The 24,090-nt window shown below is 45.2% G+C and overlaps 1 protein-coding gene across 1 annotated transcript; it reads left to right on the forward strand.

Moving 5' to 3' along the window:
- Window positions 1-16,334: 16,334 nt before the first annotated feature.
- On the forward strand, window positions 16,335-17,511 carry LOC119298619 (protein LURP-one-related 8-like). Its single transcript, XM_037575952.1, has 2 exons — window positions 16,335-16,700; window positions 16,828-17,511. Exons 1-2 carry the CDS (start codon window positions 16,452-16,454, stop codon window positions 17,209-17,211), a joined length of 633 nt encoding a protein of 210 aa, XP_037431849.1. The 5' UTR covers window positions 16,335-16,451; the 3' UTR covers window positions 17,212-17,511.
- The last annotated feature ends 6,579 nt before the right edge of the window (window positions 17,512-24,090 follow it).

Consider the following 24,090-nt stretch of genomic DNA (forward strand, 5'->3'; position numbering starts at 1 on the left):
TAAAGCGGTGTGACACTTGTCAGAAATTTTCACGTCGAGCTCATGTTCCAGCTCAAGAGTTACGCATGATTCCCATCACTTGGCCGTTTGCTACTTGGGGGCTTGATATGGTTGGACCCTTTAAGCGCTCCAAGGACAAGAAGACCCACCTGTTGGTGGCGGTTGACAAGTTCACCAAATGGGTTGAAGCGGAACCCGTCAGTAAATGTGATGCAGCCACGGCGGTCCAATTTCTCAAAAAGATTATTTTCCGTTTCGGCTTTCCACATAGCATCATCACAGATAATGGTACGAACCTTTCTAAAGGTGAGATGGAAGAATTCTGCCAACGAGAGCACATCCGGCTTGATGTAGCGTCCGTGGCTCACCCCCGGTCTAATGGTCAAGCTGAGAGGGCGAATCAAGAAATCCTGAAGGGTATCAAGCCTCGGCTTATGGTCCCTCTGAAGCGGACGCCGGGTTGTTGGGTGGAAGAATTACCATCTGTGTTATGGAGTATAAATACCACTTCAAACCGATCTATGGGATATACACCTTTTTTCCTGGTCTATGGGGCTGAGGCTGTCCTCCCAAGTGATATTCGTCACGACTCGCCCCGGGTCACGAATTATGTTGAAGCGGACAACGAGCAAGCACACCAAGAGGCGCTGGACCTGTTAGATGAGAAACGAGACATGGCTTTGGCTCGGTCGGTGGTTTATCAACAAGACCTGCGGCGTTATCACAACCGCTGGGTTAAGACAAGAACCTTTCAAGAAGGCGATTTGGTACTTCGGCTCATTCAAGACCAGACTGATATGCACAAGTTATCCCCACCTTGGGAAGGGCCCTTTGTGGTCAGCAAAAATCTGCACAACGGATCATACTACCTCATTGACGTTCGAGAAGACTCATGTAGCTCTGAGGAGGAGACCCGGCGGCCATGGAACATAGCTCTCCTACGGCCTTATTACACTTGAAGCCACATGCTTTTCGTATGTACATATTTCAACAATGTATATATTATGATCAATATAATAAACCGGCATCCTTGCTATCAAGCAGGGTCTCCGCCGTTTTTTCTTTAAATATCTGTTAACTTGGGGGCTTCAGCTAATAACATGAAGTACTACCTGTTAGCCCAGCTACCATGCCACCATCTAGCTTGGGAGCTTCACACCCAAGGGGCCAAAGAGGGTTTGATTGCATAAAGCACGACTCAAACATAGGCACCCATTGAGCACAGCTCACAAAGTTACTTGGGGGCTCTTTGTGTCAAATACCAAAGAGTTTGAAAGGACCCTTGTAGCTGGTATCGACCCATGGCTTGGAAGCCTGGTGTATTCACCTAAAACCCCGGGTTAACCTGCCTTCATCAAGTAAGCCACTCCTATCCAGGTAATCCTGGCGCGACCCGTCGAACGTTTGACAGTTACTCTCATTGAGACCCTGAACTTTTCAAAGTTAAAACGATGATTGGTTAGTTGGAGGGCCATCTTAAAAGGCTTCGTCAAAATGGTTTAACTCAGTGGCCTGGCAGCCCATGAAAAGCCTCGATTTGGGCCTGGCAGCCCTTGAAAAGCCTCGACCATGGTTTTTTGTTTGCTTTTTCCCCAAGTTTTTGTTTTTCGTAAGGTTTATGTTAAACCGGTGTTTTTTAACCCGGTATGACTTACGGATCTTCTGTTAAAGCATACAATTAAAGGTAACCCGACATCCTTCAAAACCGGTCTGGCTTTGACACCTTGTCTCCAGCAAATCGACCGTGTTCATCACAACCCGGTTCTATATCATATATATACCAGCACGGCATGGTGGAAGTTGGGTTTTCACCCTTCTTCAAATCACAATTGGTAAACCAACAACAATGTTTTGTATCACATGTATGATTTATTATTGCTGCAACCATAGTTGCTTACCAAGTTGTGTTGGGTATTTTGACCCGTCCGGTGGTAAACCGCCTGGACAGATTTTCCTTATGCAGACACAGGGATTGCATAATATTGTAAAAATACATAAGCCAGTACTGAAATTCTCATGACGAATCAACGCAAAGTGTATCCCAGTGCACGATGGCAACGGATCAAAGTATTTTCACTAGCCTATTACAAGGCGCTTGAAGGCCCAAAATATGGTGTTTCCAGCAGAACAAGGTTTATGGAGCATCACTCTGATTGCCGGATCAAGTCTCATTACCATGTTGATGCGAAGTTGATGGGTCATCTGGCGTCGGATCAGCCTCCTCCTCCCCACCTAGCGGCTGGAAGTTTGTGGTGGTCCAGTCAATCCGGGTTAAGGCCTGAAAGATAGCTTCTTCACTGATAAGTTCTGACGGATCAATGTCAGGGGCATAAGTGTGCTTACGGATTCCTGGAATAAGATTTTGCGCCTCCGGGATGACAGGGTTAACCCGTTTGTTGTTGGCATCATAATAAGACCGATGAACAGTCAAGTTAGCATCTTCTGCCAGCTGACTCGCCAGAGGACGCATTTCCCTTGTCACTCTTTTCAGGGCTTCATCATCAAAATCTGCCCCGTTTTCTTGTGTGCTTGGAAAGCCTTTGGCAAGGTCAACCGGATCCAAGTCAGCTATCCACGCTTTGGCTCGGGTAAGTGCCAACAAAGCACCAGCCCTGGCAGCAGATCGCTTTACCTCTTCTATCTGTGCTGGCACCATGGATAGCCTTGCTAGAGTGTCCTTGATCAGTGTTGGGGCCGGATTGTCATAGGATGCTGCGCAGATAACCCGTTGAGCACCGGTGTATAGTTGTTCAAGCAGAGTATATGCTGCTTTCAGCTTCATCCGTACATCTGAGCCCAGATGAGTAATGCGGTTACCTGCAACGGTTTAAGAATTTCATATTTCAACCGGCACCTTACAAGATGGATATTTCAGATGCCTTGCTAGGAGTACTTACCAAATACTGCGGAGGTCATGGCGTTCACTTGATGCTTCAACCCAGAAAGCTCTTCTGCCACCGGTTTAAGAGCAGATTCGGCATCTTCAGCCCGTTTTAGCAATGTACCCTTCTCAGTGTCCCAATTGGCACGTTCAGTCTTGAATTCTTCCTTCAGTCGTTCTATGGAAGTTAAAGCGGCTCGAAGTTCATCTTTGGCTTTAGAAGATTCTTCTTGATGAGATTTGATACTCTCTTGAAGATCAGCAATCTGCGTCCGTTGATGGTTTATGTCAGCCTGCCACAATCAGAGGAGCATATCAATATTTTATCAAAAGTCCCAAGCATACAACTGGTTCTACACTTGGCACTTGGGGGCTAATGCGGATTGCTTCTTTCTTACTGCTTATTCAAAGTCCCGAGGATTCATACAAGTTTCAATCCTGGCACTTAGGGGCTAATGCGATTGCTTCTTTCTTACTGCTTATTCAAAGTCCCGAGGATTCATACAAGTTTCAATCCTGACACTTGGGGGCTAATGTGTATTTGTTCAAAAAACTTAAAAGTCAACAATGTGCAGTTTGGAAATTCAAAAGTCCCGGTTTGTCTTTACAAGCTAAACCGGCCCTTGGGGGCTACAAGATACAAGGCAGTAAAAATACAAAGATAAGGTGAAAATACAAAGATAAGGATGAAAAAGTTTACCTCATAACGTTCCTTCATCAGATTTACCAAGTCAGCCTCATTATCTCGTCTTGTATAAAGCCGGTTCAAGAATCCGGAATGAAGATCCTGGGCAGAAAGATTAGCATATTTTGACAAGTCAGCTTCCATCTTCTTCTTGCCCATAGAAGTAAACTCATCCTTGGCGGTATGTTTTGCCAAGATAACTGGATCGCCCGGAGCGGTATAAGCAGTGCCAGTAACAATAACGTCATCATCTTTTGCTGGGCTTGGCGGATTAGAAGTTAACCTTAGTGGATCAGCAATCGGACTTGCAGGTATAGCGTGTTGACTTGAGGTGTCTTCATGTGTGGCCGGATCAGCTTCCGGCGGATCAGCGTTGTTAGTTGGCTCTGGCGGGACAGAATCATCCATGACATTATCAATATTTTTATCAGGATTTTTAGGAGCTTTCTCCGGTTCAACTTCGCCGGTAGGGGCACTGGTCTTGGCTTTTTTACTCAGACGAGCTTTGTCACTAATATTAAAACAAGGATTAGCATGACTAACTGAATTATGAAGGAGAAGGGAGGACTGCATGCTTACCCAGGGACGGTTTTCAGTGGAGGCAGCTGAGTGGTTGATGAACCGCCAGACGAATTAGAAGATGCCTGATAGTTTGAATCAGATGGATTGAGAGGGCATCGGAAGAAACCTTTCAAAAAGATAATGTTTTTCAGGAGAACAAGCAACGTCTGGACGACGTTTCCGGTTTGGTGTATGAGGTAAACCAGAAGAAGTGACCTGTTGACCACTGTGCCGGGTTGTGCGACGCCCTTCGGTTTGTTGTGTCCTCAAAGAGAGTTTTTGATCCAAATGAGCAACAGGGTGAGAGCATTTCACTTTCCGAACTGCACGGCGAAATCATTGAACCGGCACAAGTTCTGAGTCAGAAAGACAAATTACCTCAACATGATCGGCATGGATGGCCTCCGCGTCATCCTGGGAGTAATCATTATCAGTAAAATATATGAATAGAAGTCAAGGGAGTCAAACTTTACCTCTTCAGCCGAGTCACCGACATCCTCTGGCGGTTCCGAAGACTCAGCAGTTTTATTTTTGGCAGCTCTCTTGATGACCTTGGTCTTAACATGAGGAGCCTTAGCTACTTTGTCTTGAGATTTCCTTTTCCAGAAGGAGCTACTGGCCTATGAGATTGTACAAAGGGTTATTATAGCAGTGTCAAAGCGGAGAAGGATCAGGAAAAGTACAAGTTTAAAGTCTTTACCGCTGGCGGTTTGTTGGAGGCATAAAAAGGACGCAGACCAATTTGAGTACATACGGTGAGCAGTTCGTCAAGTATTTTCTTTACACCTTCACTGACTTCATCATCAGTCAGTTCTATTTCATTAAACCTTTGTGGATCATTGGTATTGCCGGTATATTCAAACATCAATCCGGGCCGACGGCTTAAAGGTAGAATGCACCATGAAATCCAACAGCGGACGAGATCAACACCAGTTAAACCGTTGGTAAGGAGAGCCCGGAGTTTGGCGAGTTGAGGTGCATAGGCTTGTCGGTCTTTGGCAGACAATCTCTGAGGTAAAGGGTGATTATTGCTGAGCCGGTGCGGACGGTAGCCCGGTAAAGGATTCTCTTTAGCAGGGGCAGTATTCTGACAGTAGAACCAGGTTTGGTTCCAGTCTTTTGGATGGCTGTGAAGTTTGGCGTGAGGAAATTCAACCTCTTTCCTCTTTTGGATCGACACACCACCCAGTTTAGTATTGGGTCCATCAGAAAATTCAGTTCGGCGGTTTAAGTGAAAGATATCTTGAAAGAGGTCGACAGTTGGTTCTTCTTGCAGATAAACCTCGCAGAATACTTGAAAATCGCATATGTTGGACATAGAATTTGGTCCAATATCTTGAGGATGAAGTTGGAACCTGGCAAGAACATCCCAGAATTTTTTTGATCCGGGAGGACTGAAACCTCGAGCTAAATGTTGCATGAACACAATCACTTCTCCATCTTGAGGCTCAGGAGGGCACTCAGGGCCAGGAACTCGCCAATGGAGGACATTTTTTGAAGCTAAAGCGCCTGTGGTGACATATTCATTGATTTGCGTTTCTGTGATCCGAGATGGAACCCAGTTGCAGGCAGCAAATTGCTTCATCATCTTACAAAGTCTGTAAAAGGAAAATGGACGGTTTACGATTGGCGGTTCATATGTGTTTGTCAAATGTTAAACCGGCCATTCAAGGTATACGTATGAAGTGAACCAGGCATGACTATTCAAAGTCTAGATGGCGGTTTAAGAGAGGGCTAATGACACACGACAGATTATCAATACTAAAGGATAAACCGCCCATCGGAGGCAGAACCCAATCCGAAAATTTGTTAAGTGTTGCGGAAACAAGTTTCATAAGATGGTGATATAATTTTGGATCTACCGTTGTTCAAAAGACAATTTTTTCTGAGCCTTACAATGGTGTTAACAGAGCAGAGAAGGTTCAGATAAGGATTTATATAGGAACAGTAAGATGCTGTAGTACAGCAGATTAAAGCTACAGATCCAGCCGCAAGGGGAAACTATCAGGCCTAGCTAGATTCGGTACGATGCTAAAGGAAAAGCAGAGGAAGTGCTGATGAACACTGACGAACACCGAAGAAACTTCAAAACCCTAATGCAGATCTAATAAGTAAAGGGAATGAGTACTTACCAGAGACATGCAACGACGGAGTATCTTGAGAGATCTGGTACGAACAGGGTGATGCAGAGGCCTTGTTGGTGCAGACCGGAAGATCGACGACGGCAGCGGCAGCGATGCTTGAGGTCTTTGGGTCGCGAGGAGGAAGACGATGCGAATTGGAAGGGGGGGAATGGAAGGCGCCCCGGTCTTATTTATAAGGGAAGTGGGATAAAACAGCAGGCGCGAAAATCGAGGAGTCAGAAGCGGCAAAAGAGGATGCAGCTGTCGCCTCGATCTTCGGGAATTAATTAAAGAGAAGGGAATCTTTATAAATCTTTTATATAGGGATGATGTCACAATGATTTACTGCAGTAACAGAAGATGACGTCATGGTGATTCACCAAAGTTCACAAGGATAAGACAATATGGCGGTTTACGAGAATTGTCAGAAATTTAGGTAGTTTTTTCTAAGGATTGAAGATTGACATGAACAGGTTCAAATCAATCTGGGACCTAATGTTGAGGATATAACCACTAAGGGTAAACCGCCCAGGAGGGGGCGGTTCACCTTCAGCTATACTGAAGCCCAAGGAAACCCAGAAGATGGCGCTTTACAGATGAGGCTTAGAGGCCCAGAGCCCGCAGGCGATTTAGGGCCCATGGTAGTAAACCGCCATGATTGTATAAACTTGCATTGTAAGATAGAAAAGAGGAGACCAAGGCAGACACTTATATGAGCTAGCCTCGGGACTCTGTAGACGGACCAGGGTCCTCCTGAGTATATAAAGGGGTGTCCTGGCGGCGGTTTAGGAACAGAGAACAACAACTCGAGAGCCAGACAAAGCGGATTCGCTCACTGGCCTTCGAAACCCTAGCAATACCAATCACAACTAGACGTAGGCTTTTACCTTTATCGAAGGGGCCAAACTAGTATAAAAATCCCGTGTCCCCTTGTCCGATTTAACCCCTTCAAGCTAACCCGTAGAGATGGCTCCGCGACTAAGTCCTTTCACGAGGACATCTGCCGTGACAGTTCCACGACAGATCCTATCTCGGATTTCATGGCTTCTAGCCATTTGTCGGAATCTGGGCCCGCCATCGCTTCTTCATAGTTCGAAGGTTCACCATTGTCTAACAACATGATTTCCAGGACAGGGTTATCGTACCACTCTGGTGCGGAACGTGTCCTTGTGGACCTACGAAGTTTAGTAGCAACTTGATCTGAAGTTTCCTGATCATCATCATTAACTTCCTCTCTAGTCGGTGCAGGCACCTCAGGAACATTTTCTTGAGCTGCGCCACTCTCTGGTTCAAGAGGCAATACTTCATCAAGTTCCACTTTCCTCCCACTTACTTCTTTCGAGAGAAACTCTTTCTCTAGAAAGGATCCATTCTTGGCAACAAAGATCTTGCCTTCAGATCTGAGGAAGAAGGTATACCCAATAGTTTCTTTAGGGTATCCTATGAAGACACATTTTTCCGATTTGGGTTCGAGCTTTTCAGGTTGAAGTTTCTTGACATAAGCATCGCATCCCCAAACTTTCAGAAACGACAACTTAGGATTCTTACCAAACCATAATTCATACGGTGTCGTTTCCACGGATTTCGACGGAGCCCTATTTAAAGTGAATGCAGCAGTCTCTATAGCATAACCCCAAAATGACAGCGGTAGATCGGTAAGAGACATCATAGATCGTACAATATCCAATAGAGTGTGATTACGATGTTCGGACACACCATTACGCTGAGGTGTTCCAGGCGGCGTGAGTTGTGAAACAATTCCGCATTTCCTTAAGTGCATGCCAAATTCGTGACTCAAATATTCTCCCCGCCGATCTGATCGTAAGAACTTGATTTTCCTGTCACGTTGATTCTCAACCTCACTCTGAAATTCCTTGAACTTTTCAAAGGTTCCAGACTTGTGTTTTTATTAAGTAGACATACCCATATCTACTCAAGTCATCAGTGAGGGTGAGAACATAATGATAGCCACCGCGAGCCTCAACATTCATTGAACCGCACACATCAGTATGTATGATTTCCAATAAGTTGGTTGCTCGCTCCATTGTTCCGAAGAACGGAGTCTTGGTCATTTTGCCCATGAGGCATGGTTCAAACGTGTCAAATGATTCATAATCAAGAGACTCCAAAAGTCCATCTGCATGGAATTTCTTCATGCGTTTGACACCAATGTGACCAAGGCGGCAGTGCCACAAGTATGTGGGACTATCATTATAACCTTACATCTTTTGGCATTCACACTATGAATATGTGTAACATCACGTTCGAGATTGAATAAGAATAAACCATTGACCAGCGGGGCATGACCATAAAACATGTCTCTCATATAAATAGAACAACCATTATTCCCAGATTTAAATGAGTAGCCATCTCGTATTAGACGAGATCCAGATACAATGTTCATGCTCAAAGATGGTACTAAATAACAATTATTGAGGTTTAAAACTAATCCCGTAGGTAAATGTAGAGGTAGCGTGCCGACGGCGATCACATCGACCTTGCAACCATTACCGACGCGCATCGTCACCTCATCCTTCGCCAGTCTCCGTTTATTCCGCAGTTCCTGTTTTGAGTTACAAATATGAGCAACTGCACCGGTATCAAATACCCAGGAGCTACTACGAGCGCTGGTTAGGTACACATCAATAACATGTATATCACATATACCTTTGGCATTGCCGGCCTTCTTATCCGCTAAGTATTTGGGGCAGTTCCGCTTCTAGTGACCGTTTTCCTTGCAATAAAAGCACTCAGTCTCAGGCTTGGGTCCATTCTTTGGCTTCTTCCCGGCAGCTTGCTTACCGGGCGCGGCAACTCCCTTGCCGTCCTTCTTTAAGTTCTTTTTACCCTTGCCTTTCTTGAACTTAGTGGTTTTATTCACCATCAACACTTGATGTTCCTTTTTGATTTCCACCTCCGCTGATTTCAGCATTGAATATACCTCAGGAATGGTCTTTTCCATCCCCTACATATTGAAGTTCATCACAAAGCTCTTGTAGCTAGGTGGGAGCGATTGAAGGATTCTGTCAATGACCGCATCATCCGGGAGATTAACTCCCAGCTGAGACAAGCGGTTGTGCAACCTAGAGATTTTGAGTATGTGCTCGCTGACGGAACTATTCTCCTCCATCTTACAACTATAGAACTTGTCGGAGACTTCATATCTCTCGACCCGAGCATGAGCTTGGAAAACCATTTTCAGCTCTTGGAACATCTCATATGCTCCGTGTTGCTCAAAACACTTTTGGAGCCCCGGTTCTAAGCTGTAAAGCATGCCGCACTGAACCAGGGAGTAATCATCACTACGTGTCTGCCAAGCGTTCATAACGTCTTGTTCTGTTGGGAAAACAGGTGCTTCACCTAGCGGTGCATCAAGGACATATGCTTTCCTGGCAGCTATGAGGATAATTCTCAGGTTACGGACCCAGTCCGTGTAGTTGCTACCATCGTCTTTCAGTTTGGTTTTCTCTAGGAACGCGTTGAAGTTGAGGGCAACATTTGCGTGGGCCATTTGATCTACAAGACATATTGCAAAGATTTTAGACTATGTTCATGATAATTAAGTTCATCTAATCAAATTATTTAATGAACTCCCACTCAGATAGACATCCTTCTAGTCATCTAAGTGATACATGATCCAAGTCAACTAGGCCGTGTCCGATCATCACGTGAGACGGACTAGTCATCATCGGTGAACATTTTCATGTTGATCGTATCTTCTATACGACTCATGTTCGACCTTTCGGTCTTCCATGTTCCGAGGCCATGTCTGTACATGCTAGACTCGTCAAGTTAACCTAAGTGTATTGCGTGTATAAATCTGGCTTACACCCGTTGTATGCGAACGTTAGAACCTATCACACCCGATCATCACGTGGTGCTTCGGAACAACGGACCTTAGCAACGGTGCATAGTTAGGGGGAACACTTTCTTAAAATTATTGCGAGGGGTCATCTTATTTATGCTACCGTCGTTCTAAGCAAATAAGATGTAGAACATGATAAACATCACATGCAATCAAATAGTGACATGATATGGCCAATATCATTTTGCTCCTTTTGATCTCCATCTTCGGGGCGCCATAATCATCATTGTCATCGGCATGACACCATGACCTCCATCATCGTGTCTTCATGAAGTTGTCTCGCCAACTATTACTTCTACTACTATGGCTAATGGTTAGCAATAAAGTAAAGTAATTACATAACATTTATGTTGACACGCAGGTCATAAATAAATTAAGACAACTCCTATGGCTCCTGCCGGTTGTCATACTCATCGACATGCAAGTCATGATTCCTATTACAAGAACATGACCAATCTCATACATCACATATATCATTCATCACATCCTTTTGACCATATCACATCAAACGACATATGCTGCAAAAACAAGTTAGACGTCCTCTAATTATTGTTGCAAGTTTTTACGTGGCTGCTATAGGTTTCTAGCAAGAACATTTCTTACCTACGCCAAAACCACAACGTGATATGCCAATTTCTATTTACCCTTCATAAAGACCCTTTTCATCGAATCCGATCTGACTAAAGTGGGAGAGACAGACACCCGCTAGCCACCTTATGCAACTAGTGCATGTCAGTCGGTGGAACCAGTCTCATGTAAGCGTACATGTAAGGTTGGTCCGGGCCGCTTCATCCCACGATGCCGCCGAATCAAGATAAGACTAGTAACGACAAGTAAATTGACAAAATCGACGCCCACAACAACTTGTGTTCTACTCGTGCATAGAAACTACGCATAAACCTGGCTCTGATACCACTGTTGGGGATCGTAGCAGAAATTTAAAATTTTCTACGCATCACCAAGATCAATCTATTGAGTCATCTAGCAACAAAAGGGAGAGGAGTGCATCTACATACCCTTGTAGATCGCGAGCGGAAGCGTTCAAGAGAACGGGGTTGATGGAGTCGTACTCGTCGTGATCCAAATCACCGATGATCCTAGCGCCGAACGGACGACACCTCCGCGTTCAACACACGTACAGAGCAGAGACGTCTCCCGCGCCTTGATCCAGCAAGGAGGAGGGAGAGGTTGAGGAAGAGAGCTCCAACAGCAGCACGACGGCGTGGTGGTGGTGGAGCGACAGTACTCCGGCAGGGCTTCGCCAAGCTCTTAACGAAGGAGGAGAGGTGTTGGGGAGGGGAGGGGCTGCGCCTTTGATGTGGTGTGCAGCCCTCCCCTTGCCCCTCTATTTATAGGGGAAGGGGGCCGGCCCCCTCTAGATGAGATCTAGAGGGGGGGGGCAAGGGGAGGGGCTTGCCCCCCAAGCAAGAGGGGCGCCCCCTCTAGGGTTTATCCCCCAACCCTAGGCGCATGGGCCCAAGGGGGGATGCGCCCAGCCCTCCAAGGGCTGGTTCCCTTTCCTTTACGGCCCATGAGGCCCTTCGAGAGAGGTGGCCCCTCCCGGTGGACCCCCGGAACCCCTCTGGTGGCCCCGGTATAATACCGATATGCCCCCGAACTTTTCCGGTGACCGTATGACAACTTCCCACATATAAATCTTCACCTCCGGACCATTCCGGAACTCCTCATGACGTCCGGAATCTCATCCGGGACTCCGAACAACATTCAGTAATCACATATAAGTCTTCCTAATAACCCTAGCGTCATCGGACCTTAAGTGTGTAGACCCTACGGGTTCGGGAACCATGCAGACATGACCGAGACAACTCTCCGGCCAATAACCAACAACGGGATATGAATACCCATGTTGGCTCCCACATGTTCCACGATGATCTCATCAAATGAACCACGATGTTGAGGATTCAAGCAATCCCGTATACAATTCCCTTTGTCAATCGGTACGTTACTTGCCCGAGATTCGATCGTCGGTATCCCAATACCTTGTTCAATCTTGTTACCGGCAAGTCACTTTACTCGTTCCGTAACACATCATCTCGTGACCAACCCTTAGTCACATTGAGCTCATTACGATGATGTCTTACCGAGTGGGCCCAGAGATACCTCTCCGTCATACGGAGTGACAAATCCCAGTCTCGATTCGTGCCAACCCAACAGACACTTTCGGAGATACCCGTAGTGCACCTTTATAGTCACCTAGTTACGTTGTGACGTTTGGCACAGCCAAAGTATTCCTATAGTATCCGGGAGTTGCACAATCTCATGGTCTAAGGAAAAGATACTTGACATTAGAAAAGGTTTAGCAGACGAACTACACGATCTTGCGCTATGCTTAGGATTGAGTCTTGTCCATCACATCATTCTCCTAATGATGTGATCCCGTTATCAATGACATCCAATGTCCATGGTCAGGAAACCGTAACCATCTATTGATCAACGAGCTAGTCAACTAGAGGCTCACTAGGGACATGTTGTGGCCTATGTATTCACACATGTATTACGATTTCCGGATAACACAATTATAGCATGAACAATAGACAATTATTATGAACAAGAAAATATAATAATAACCATTTTATTATTGCCTCTAGGGCATATTTTCAACAGCTTCCCTTTTGAAAGTCATGCCCGATGGATCTACCATCGCACAAGGTTCAATTTCTGGCACACAATTTTGTTTTTTAATGTGTGCAATATTTTTTTAAAAAGGAAGGACTACCCTCGGCCTCTGCATCAAGTGATGCACACAATCGTTTTATTAAATAAAGTAGCATCCAAGCACATAGTTCAACACATGTTCGCAAGCAAACTCAAAGGAAAAGGAAATAAAATGCCACAACCAACGAAACTATGACAAGATGATTAAACACATATCCTGTTATTGGTTCGTCATGCAAACTGGTTATACACATCCCATTCTACCGTCTCCAACAGTTGCATCCATATGCCATATGCTCCCTGACTTCCGCACGGTTGAGTAACGACCACTTACGGATCCATTCAGACGCCGGGAAGATGGCATGCAAAAAATTACTGATGTTATTTCTGTTAAAATAACATCATTCCGACAATTGCAAATAGCCCAAATGAATGCACACACTCCGACTCAAATATGTGACACTGTCTTAGACTCTACCCTATTTAACAATGTCTCAAATAAATTGAAGATGCTATTAGGAGGACAGATATTGAAGGACACATGTATTGTACGCCACAATAACTTGGCTAGTGGGCATTTGAGAAAAGATGCTGGATTGATTCGTCTAATCACAAAACAACACTATTTACTACCATCCAATCTACGCGTGCGTTATATGGTTCAACACCAGGGTGTGTGATAGGTGTGTCTTAATAACAGCTAGTTGGTTCACTATTGAGCGTAAAATTCAGCTACAGGTTGTGATGAGAGGATGGGCTGCTGAGCGCACGAATATGTACACGGCCGGAAAACGACCCCTCACATAAAAGACCGGCAAGACACATGATCATCGTTTTACCATGGAGCTTCGGTGCAGATGTTAAGTCATGCCTGACTGACAGGTGCTACGCTTTGTCATGCCTGATCGGCAGGTGCTACGCACGACAGATCTTCCAAAGACTTCAAGCTGTGTCGGCTGGTGGTACTTGGCAGCATGGTGCTGAGATGTATCAGTGGCGACCGCGACGTGCACAACTGTTTGCGCGCAGGGAGGAGGTGCCGTTGGGCGCCGTGGTGGCGTCGACGATAGCTAGACCGAGCAAGGTTAATGCATCAGTACAGTTCTGAAGATGGAACGGTGGCAGTTGGCGACGGCGGCCTCTGAGAGCACGCCGGACCGGCGAGACCCATGCCCGGTAGGCGTCCTGGATGGGTCCTTAGGTCTTAGATGTTAGGTTTGGCTGCGATGTCTGTCTGGTATTAGGCTCAGGCTATTTGTGCTCCTTCATCAACTGGATAGGTGTAGCGACAGTTTGTTGCTTAGACGGCGGCTTTAGTCTTACTGTGGTATTAATTTGTAAGGTCTTATGAGAATAATTAATAAAGTGGCCATATGCATTGCTCAGATGCAGAGACCGGGGGTCATCCTCTTTTTTTTTTGTTATTTTCCAGCAGGAGTGGTTCTTGTGATGACGCGGATCAGCTTGTCTTGATGTTCTCGTGTGCTATAGCCTCAACCGGTGGCCTTCATGTTAGTCCTCTAGACTTGTTGTTGCCGGCCGGCGGTCGCCATGTGGTTTCCTTATTTGGAAGCAATCTGTAGGTCGAAGACTAATTTTTTTTTTGGGAAGGCAGGAGCACTGCCCTTTTCATTAAGGTAGAGAAAAGGAGATAATGTTATTTACATAGGGACCAAATGGAAAAAGAAAAAAAATAAGGTGACAACTACATCTTCCAAGCAAAGGCCAACAGAACTCGTGTAATGTCCTCCATCACAACGTAAGCGTTGTTCAACACGGTCAGAAAAGTGCCACTGAAAGTGCGTCTATTTCGCTCTTTCCAATGATTTCATGACAAGTAGATGATAGCTTGCCCAAAGCGAATACGCGTAGCGGCTCGCGATCGACAATATTACCATTCCACCATTCTTTGAGGGGGAAGAAAATGTGTGGCATTCTGTTGGAAATAGAAAGCCAGTTTGAAACAATTCCCCATACTCCGCGAGAGAAGAAGCATTTCGCACGCCAAGTGTTCATTACTTTTATACCGGATAGACAAAGTTTGCAAACTTCGTCATGCTGCCACACACGGATGGCGGTCAGCCGTGAGTGCCTTCCGATGAAGGAGAAGCCACATGAAGATCTTGCATTTAAGCTCGGCTTCGGCACACCAATTGTTGTTTGCCAAGAACGGACCGTGGTGCCGGCAAATTGTAGATGATAGACCTTTGGAGGCTGAAATAACCGTACATGAACTGATATTATGGTAATTAAGGGGGAGTAAAGGAACATGAAGAATGTACTAGCAGCTTCTTAAATAACATATTCTTACGTTTGTGAAAACAACACCTTATTTATTATAATATGTATCGTGATGAATTAGTATTCCTTTTTTTTCTCATTGTAATGATCACACACCAAATAGCTTCAGATCGCAGTTTGGTACATGCTTCAGAATTTGAGGAACCAAGAAAGGGGAAAGTAGGAGCAGGTGAGTTTATTTCTCCATCACCGTTCACTTTACATAAGCAAAGCCTCTCTCCGGCTTGGACTTTCCAGCCAGCGATTCCATAAGCACTATCCTTCTTGGCCCCCTTTGTCATGGGCATTGTCTTTTGTTTTGGTGCACTTGACAGTTCATTCACGACACCCATTTAATGATACAATATACCAAGTTGGTGTTGCGTTAATAAACTATGTGATACAATCTTAATCTTGCATTGTAATGATGCAGAGGCCGAGGAGATCACTTTCTTAAAAATAAATAACACTACACGATATTATGTTATGATACACAAGCGTGTTGAGAGCGCTCGCGAGCCTCTAGCTACGAGGAGGTGGGTCCTACCGTGCCGCCCGAGCTAACAGCGCCCTGCATTGGGGCGACTTCGGGCTTTGTTTACGTCGAAAATCGCCGATTAGAGTGTCTGATGTGGCGTGCTTTCGACCGCGAAATGGGTTTACCTCTTCCACGATGCGTACGCCAAGCATGCTTGACTAGGTGCTTAAACAGCTAGCTCCATTGCCTGTGTAGGATATTTTAGTTTAGTGTACGGTGGTTGTTTGTTATTGTCGTTCTCTGTTTCAGCATGGCTAAGGATCTTATTAAAAGCTAGATGATGTGTACTCCCTCTGTAAAAAAATATAAAAACGTTTAGATCACTACTTCAGTGATCTAAACGCTTATATAGTTTTTTCCAGAGGGAGTATTGTTATTGTGAAGATTGTATTAAAACGAACACATACATAAATGCTTAAAAAAACTAAAACTAATGGAAAAACAAATAAAAAGCATTCTCGGTACACATTAAAAAACTACAAACTATATGGCAAAGTTTCTTTCAATACTATCGAGCTGCTTAGGGTTTTTCATACTCAGAGATGAAACCTAGTTTCAACCGTTGAGAAGCACGGTTTCGTTTGTTCCGGAGCTGCCGACCCACATATTCCACTTTAATTTGACAAGAAACCTTGTTGCAGCTGAAACTCAAGGGGCATTCCCATATACTGTGCTATAAATCCACGGCGCCACAGTATTCTCAGTTTCACCTCACCCAACACCACTAATCTCCTCTCATATCATTATCTCGCCTACCCCGGCCGGCCCTTTGACTTGCTCTGCCTCCCTTCCTGCATACAACACCACGAGCAAGCTCCCGTCGCCGGAGCTTCCTTGCATCGATGAACAAGATCAAGGTGCACCCCAACGTCGCTGCTGCTTCTCTGGCACTACCAGCGGCGGAGGAGAAGGGAGAGGCCGTGTCGCTGACCGTGTGGCGCCGGTCGCTGCTGTTCAACGGCAAGGGGTTCACCGTGTTTGACACCAACGGCAACCTCGTGTTCCGCGTCGAGACGCACTCCCGCGGCTCGCCCCGCGAGGTCGTCCTCATGGACGCCCACGGCGTCGCCATCCTCACCGTCCGTCGCAAGGTATGTATCGTTCTTTCTTGGTAGGAGTTGTTGGTTTGACTTGATCCGGGCCGGTGTTCCTTGTTGATTTGATTTGATTTGTTGGGATCTCAAATTTGATGTTGGTCTCGTCGTGATGGTGGTGCAGAAGCTGAGTCTGGCGGAGGAGTGGCTCGTCTACGACGGCGACGGCGACGAGCCGGCGCCCAGGCGGTTCACGGCGCGGCGGAACAGGAGTTTGCTCCGGACCAAGTCCCTCGCTCGCCTGTCGCCGCCGCGATCGTTGGACGGCACTGGGGATGCGCCTGGCTGCCGGTACGATGTGGAGGGCTCGTACGCCGGCCGCAGCCTCGACATGTTCGCCTGCACTTCCTGCGCCTCGGGCGGCAACCAGCGGCAGCGCGTGGCGACGGTGTCCCGGAAGGAGGCCGCCGTCGGCCCGGACGTGTTCCGGCTGATGGTGGAGCCGGACTTGGAGCCGGCGCTGGCCATGGCCGTGGTCATACTCCTGGATCAGATGAACGCGTCCTAACTAAAGCCTCGATCCAGAGTTCCAGACACGACTTGCAGGCAGCACCCTGCCGTGCCAACTCTGCCGTGTACAGAGTTTCCATGATTTCCTGAAACAGAAAACAGTAAAGAAGAGAGGGTAGCTCGGAAGCAATTTGTGGTTGCTTCATTGCTCAAAATGCGCCCATTTTTTTGCTTCACGTACGGTTCTCTTAATGGCCTCATCACGAATGAGCCAAAGGAGATGACCGGCGGAAGCATTTCTACCGAGTGGTGCCATGTTGCCATGTTTTGGATTCAGTATGTAGAGGTGTTTTGGATAGTCCCCCCGTACCATATTATGTATAAAGTTGTACTACTAAATCAGCGACATTTAACATGGAACAGAGGGAGTAGCATAGGTGTGGGTCTATGTGAACTCGTAAATTTGATCCTTTTTGTTTCTTTTAGTGGAAATTGTGATTACCGTATAGATCCCTCTGTTTTCTGCTCATGTTGTAAACTTCTCGCTACTCCTACTAGTTGTCTTTCTTGAATTATTGATTGCTTCATAAATCTAGATGAAAATGGCAAGTCTTTTGCCTCGTTTCAAAAAAAAAAAAAATTCAAATCTAGATGAAATGGTACGGTGCACGATGCGACACGCTTCGTTGCGCCTATGTCTCGAGACCGCGTCGGACGAAACAAGCTACTCCTATATTTACTCATGGGATGATTGCCCTAAACAAAATAGGGAAGCGAACCGCATAAGTGTATAGTGCCAGCGGGTGATCATACGCGTTGCTAAATTGTACCAAACCTTTAGTATGGTTTCTTAGGGTTTTTAGAAGAAGAAGAAAAAACTGTTTGGGAGTGAGCTACTTGGGAGAACGTATCTGGTGCACCGGAGCTTCTTGTGCTACCGGTGCACCAGACTCGTGTAGCACATTTTTAAATGTTTGATTATTTTTTTAGAAAATATGAGCACATTAACATAACATTAATGTATGTTGTCACAAAAATTCAAAACATAGCTCAAGATACAAAAAAGACAAATTTGACATTGAATAGTACATAACACAAGTTGGGCTTTTTATTTGGCCCATTGTCACATTGATGCCACATTTGTCATTTTTATATCTCGAGCAATGTTTTTAATTTTAATTTTAATTTTTGTGACAGCATAGTTGATATTTTGTCAATACAATAATTTTTTATTGGATTTTTTTGAACATTTTACACGTACGGTGCACCGGTAGCACAAGAAGGTTGGGTGCACCAGATACGTCCTCGGCTATGGAGATCTTCATGACTCCTAAACAACTTACTTTCTGCAATAGACATAATCCTAGACTTGAATACACCACAAGAACCCCAGTATTATACCAGAAGAACAACAAAACAAATTCATTTTTTCATTTTCTTTCATAGAATCACCATTAGCACGTGAGGATTCAGGCCAGCTAGACCTTCCTGAAGAGAGATGACTTCATGTTGTCTTCCTCCAGGGCCGGCCTTGGGGAAGGGAAGTGGGGCGGTCGCCTGGGCCCCCACCATCCACATAGGCTGCAGGGCTATGTCTCGCTTCGTGTGAGGCCCAGTAGCCATACATCAGGCTGCCGTTATGATGATGTCAAGCATGCGTTTTTCTTTTGTATATATTTTTAAGGACGCTGCTCGCCAGCACCCGTTGGCTCGTTGGTTGGTCTGGGCGCACGCCCAGAAAAGGCAAGGGAGATAGCTCCCTGCCAGCTGTCGTAACAGAAAAGGAAACAGGGGATTCTCCTCCCCGCACATGCCTAGCTATGCTATCCACCCCCTCCAATCAACACATCGCGCGTCGGTCCTACGCTAGCCCTTGGTGGGCGCCTCCTTCATCCTCCTTTTTCTCCCCAACCTCACGCGGTGGCTCCCTTCTTCGTCCCCTCGTTTCCCCCCCAAGAACGCCATTGACACTAGATCCAGAACTCCATGGCTACAGCTGCAGTTTGACCCAGCCCAAAAAATCCAACAGCACCACCAGGAAACTCTTGCCCCGCACCTCCTCCCCTGTTAGCCCTGCCTTCTCCTACATCTGCTGGTAAGTCTATGTTCATCCTTCCCCCCATGGCCAACCTCTTTGCTGCACCAAAAAAAAAGGGTTTTGCAAGTCAAAAAAAGCATAAGACATAAGAGGGACAAAAAAAGTCAAAAAAGCATAGGAATTGTAGAGAATTAGCATCCACATGGTTAGCAAAAGACTCAGATCTGGAAAAGCAGGCGTTGTTCCAAAAAAACACATGCTTGTGGGCAAGTTGAGTTGACAGGGTTGGCAAGTTGAGTTATATCTGCAGGCAAGTTCTGTTTCCCCCCCTAGTTTTTGTTGGGATGTATGCATTTGCACTAGTTTTTGGGAAAATGTAGGCAAATCATGTTCTTTTCGCAGGCAATTGCTGTAATGTAAAAAAATTGGGCAAAGTACTGTAATGTAATGTAGGCAAGTCTTGTCCTAGTGCAGGCAAGTGCTGTAATGTAATGCAGGCAAGTCTTGTTCTAGAACAGATAGTAGTACCTAATAAGATGCCTTCTTTTGGGCATTGTGAAAAAAAATTCAAGATCAGATGTAAAATTTCATGTATAGTGGGGCTAGCCAAGTTGATGAGATAAAAAATGTGGGCAAGTACTGTAATACAAATGTAGGCAAGTCCTATTTCTACTCCAGGCAAGTGCTATAAACAAAGAAGTTTTTATTCAGTAATGCAGAAAAAGATATGTAGCATGAGAGATGGGTGGAGAGAAGTACCTAATGAGTTGCCTTCTTTTCGACTTCCTTGCCAACTTCACAACCTTACTACCAATAAGAAACGGTGCTTCAGTAATTGTGAATCCTGTATACAAAACCTGTGGCAACCCCAGATAGAACTTTGGCAGAAGCGAACCAGAAAGTTATGAGACATTAGGCAAGTGAACTTCATAATAGTATAAGGATGTTCTGCAAACGAGTTACCCAAAGCTATGTCATGTCCAAGCACGCATGTTCGAAACACACATCATATATGGCATCGAAAAAAGCTAATGAAAAAAAGAAAAGAAAGATTACATAGTATTCTTCTGCCTTGTTCATATATCTGCCACTATAACTTCATTCAGACACGAAGAAAATGGAGAATCATAAACCATCTCTTTCACTTTTTCGCATTTCCTGATAAAAGAACAAAGGATAAACAGGAAAACATTAAAAAGAGCCGCTGTTGCAGAATGAAAGGCATTGAAAGATATTAGTGCAAAAACAGAAAATGAACATTCATTATTGCATCAAATCTGTATTGAACATTTGCTTCTAGAGTTGCCTTATTAAGTTGCCTGTACAATCATTATTTCCTTTTTTGTCAAAACAGGGTGGAGATGATTGACTTAAATGAATTTCCTGATGATGATGGTCATTCTGAAGTGCATTTTACGGGTGGAATTGGAGTTGAAGACCCCATGTACTGCACGCAGCCTAATGCCCCACTACCTGGTGGTGTCTACAATGAAGTTGTAGGGGAATCGCCTAATCCCATCAGCACCCAACATGCTCCTGCTGCACCTGAAGAAGCTATGCAGACAGAAGGTGATACTTTTGATGACACCACCACAATTGGAGAGACAGGTGGAACTATTGGACAGGGTGTTGTGGGAAATGACAATGATGATGAAGCTTGGTCACAACCAAAAGAGCCTTAAATAGGCATGAGGTTTGATACTCTCGAGGGTGCAAAAGAACACTATAATGCATATGCTCTCCGACTTGGGTTTTCAATCAAGATGAACACTTCCAGGAAATCAACAAAATCTGGTTTGCTGGAAAAGCAACAATTTGTTTGCAACAAATACCGAAAACCGAAAGTTGATGACGGAGGTGCGGAAACTGCCCCTGTCCTAGATGTGATTGAAGATTTGAATGGAGATGGCAATGATGTTGAGGATGACGAGATTGTCTTCCTTGATGATGAGTGTAAAAAGAAGAAGAAACCTAAGAAAAGAAAGCGAGATACAATAGTCCAAACAGGGTGCAGAGCAAGAATGGTTGTGAAGTTAATGGACAGCCGGTGGGAGGTGATTTTCTTTGTTCGTGAACGCAATCATGCATTGGTTGACAAACCATCACTAACTAAGTACCTCCGATCACATCAAGGGATTCCTCCGGAAGAAAAACTATTCCTGAAGAATCTTCATAACTGTAATTTGACCACAGGTCTGTGCATACATTCAACAAAAAAAACTCTGTTTTCTTAGGAGAATTTTTTCATAAAGTTGCCTGTTATTATTTTGCAAGTTGCTTGTACTTAGTTCCTGTTTTTGCCAACTAATCTGGTATCACATGGGAAACTTTTTGTGGTTTCTACATAATTGCTTGCAATTATGTAACTTTGTGGGTCCTCTGAAAAAATAATTTACACGGAGTTGCCTTTTTTGCTCCCTGCAAGTTGCTTGTTCTGTTTTAAGCAAGTTGCTTGTTCTGTTTTAAGCAAGTTGCTTGCACATACTTATTTGTGTTTACCTTTGCGTCCCATGTAAGTATACAGTCTATTTTAGCTCATTGTACAACCTATAGAAAAAGGAAAAACAAACCCTTGGCATCCTAGAGGCGAGGCAAGTTCTTGTATAAGAAAGTAGGCAACTTGTGATTCTTGTAGTGTAAGCAACTTCACGAGTTTCTGTGGTAGTTAGTAATTTGAATAACTAGCTTGCTTTGTGTTTCTTCATGCAAACAAAGCCTGATTTTTTTCATGTATTTGTTGCAGGGCGTACGATGAACATCATGTCTGAATTTTATGGGTCAGAGCTAATCATGCCTTATGCAACTAAAGCAATATCAAATCTGAAATCCGGCTTGAACAAGATGGCAACGAGGGAAGGAGATATGATTGAGACAGTTGCTTACTTCAAGGATCAACAGAGAATGGACCCAGATTTTTTCTACAATGTCAAATATGATGAGGAGGATAGGGTTGTCAATATTTTCTGGGTTGATGGAGCAGCTCGCAGAGCGTATGCTGAGGCTTACCATGATTGTGTCTCCTTCGACACGACATACATGACAAACATGTATAACATGCCGTTTGCACCGTTCATTGGCATTAACCGCCACGGGCAGTCATTCATGTTGGGGTGTGGATTTGTTAGGCAAGAATTGAAAACGAGCTTTGATTGGTTGTTTGGTGCATTCCTTGAAGCAATGAATGGCCGAGCTCCTGACAACATCATAACTGACCAAGATATTGCTATGGCTGAATCAATTAAGAACATTTTCCCTACAAGTGTGCATCGGCGATGTCGTTGGCATATAATGAAAAAAGCTCAAGAGAAGCTTGGGGCAATGTTGGGCAGGAACCCTGGTTTATCAAAGGATTTCAACGAGTGTGTAGACTTTAGCTTCACACCAGAAGAATTTGAGGCAAGTTGGGCTGCTCTAATGACCAAATATCAGGCTGCAATTGGCACACACTTTGACAAACTCTATGAGTACCGTCAAACATGGGTGCCGTGCTACTTCAAGCGTAGGTTCTTCCCATTCTTGCAATCAACACAACGAAGCGAAGGGTTCAACGCTGTCCTCAAGCGATATGTGAACCCGCACGGTTCTATCCTAAACTTTGTGAAGCAATATGAGAAGATTCAAACCCATGTGCTTGTCCGGGAGGGTGCGCAAGATTATAGGATAGAGCACTTGGAAACTGAATTGTGGTCACATTTCCCCATCGAAAAGCAAGCATATGAAGCCTACACAAGAGACTTGTACAGGAAGTTTCGGGATGAGTTTGAGATGATTGGAAGGTACAATGTACACCCCCGTGGTCCACATTTATATGAGCTTGAGCCTAACCGGGAGTGGGTTGCAAAATATGGATCCAGGCACTATTTTGTATCAGTGGAAAGTGATGCAGGCAACTATATTTGTGAGTGCTGCAAGATGGACAGAGATGGTATCCTTTGCTGCCATATCCTGAAGGTATTTACCCACCTTGGAGTGGATGTAATACCAGCGCACTACATCATTCGTAGGTGGACTCCCCTGGCAGTTCCTGGTGTGCCCACCACCGCGGAAGTGCCACAGGATGAAATGCCACCTTTGTCAAAAAGGCTAGTGCGACAAAAAACCCTGCAGATGGATTTTACAAGCTTGGCTAAAGTTGCATGTGTATCCGATGCTGCTGTAGAGGTTCTGAAGAAGCATATGCGTGCAGCTCGCACAGAGCTTGCGCACCTAAAATTATCCAAGAAAAAGAAAACCTCGGCGCCTACACGTGCTATACGCACGGATCCTCATACAACTACTGGTGGCCCTCCTCCACCGCCACCGTTTGGGGCTCGTGCATAGCCTCCATCAGGAAGCACTGGGCAGGCAAGTGCTGGTGTTGCACCGTACCCTGACGCCCCAAGTGGGCATGGTCAAACAACTGCTGGTGCTCCTCCACCGCCACCATCAAGAAGCACTGGGCAGGCAAGTGCTGGTGTTGCACCGTACCCTGACGCCCCTGGTGGTTCTGCAGCTCCTCCACCTATTCCGAGGGACCCGCCAAAGTCCAGTACCAAAGGGAGAGCGAAATCTAAACGAATCGAATCAGCGCTAGAACTGCACCCCAAAAGGAAGAACAAGTGTAGTTTCTGCGTTTCTGTTGACCACAATGCAGCGAACTGCGAGGCAAGATTGGTGTGAAAAGGGCAAGGGGAGAAAGCAAAAACAAGCGGTGGAATGCTATGAAGAGGCAAAAAAAGATGGACCATGTTTTTTGGTCAGTCTGTAGTGAAGAAAAAGTCATGAAATGCATTTGTGCAACCTATTTTAGCGCTACCCAAACATGGGCAAAAACTTAAGATTTGATTTGTGCTAATTCTTTTTTGTCTTTCCTGCGACTATATATTTGCTTCTGTTTGGTGATTTTTTGTGCATGATGCA

This window comes from Triticum dicoccoides, chromosome 5A (genome assembly GCF_002162155.2).
Source record: "Triticum dicoccoides isolate Atlit2015 ecotype Zavitan chromosome 5A, WEW_v2.0, whole genome shotgun sequence".
NCBI classification, from domain to species: Eukaryota; Viridiplantae; Streptophyta; class Magnoliopsida; order Poales; family Poaceae; genus Triticum; species Triticum dicoccoides.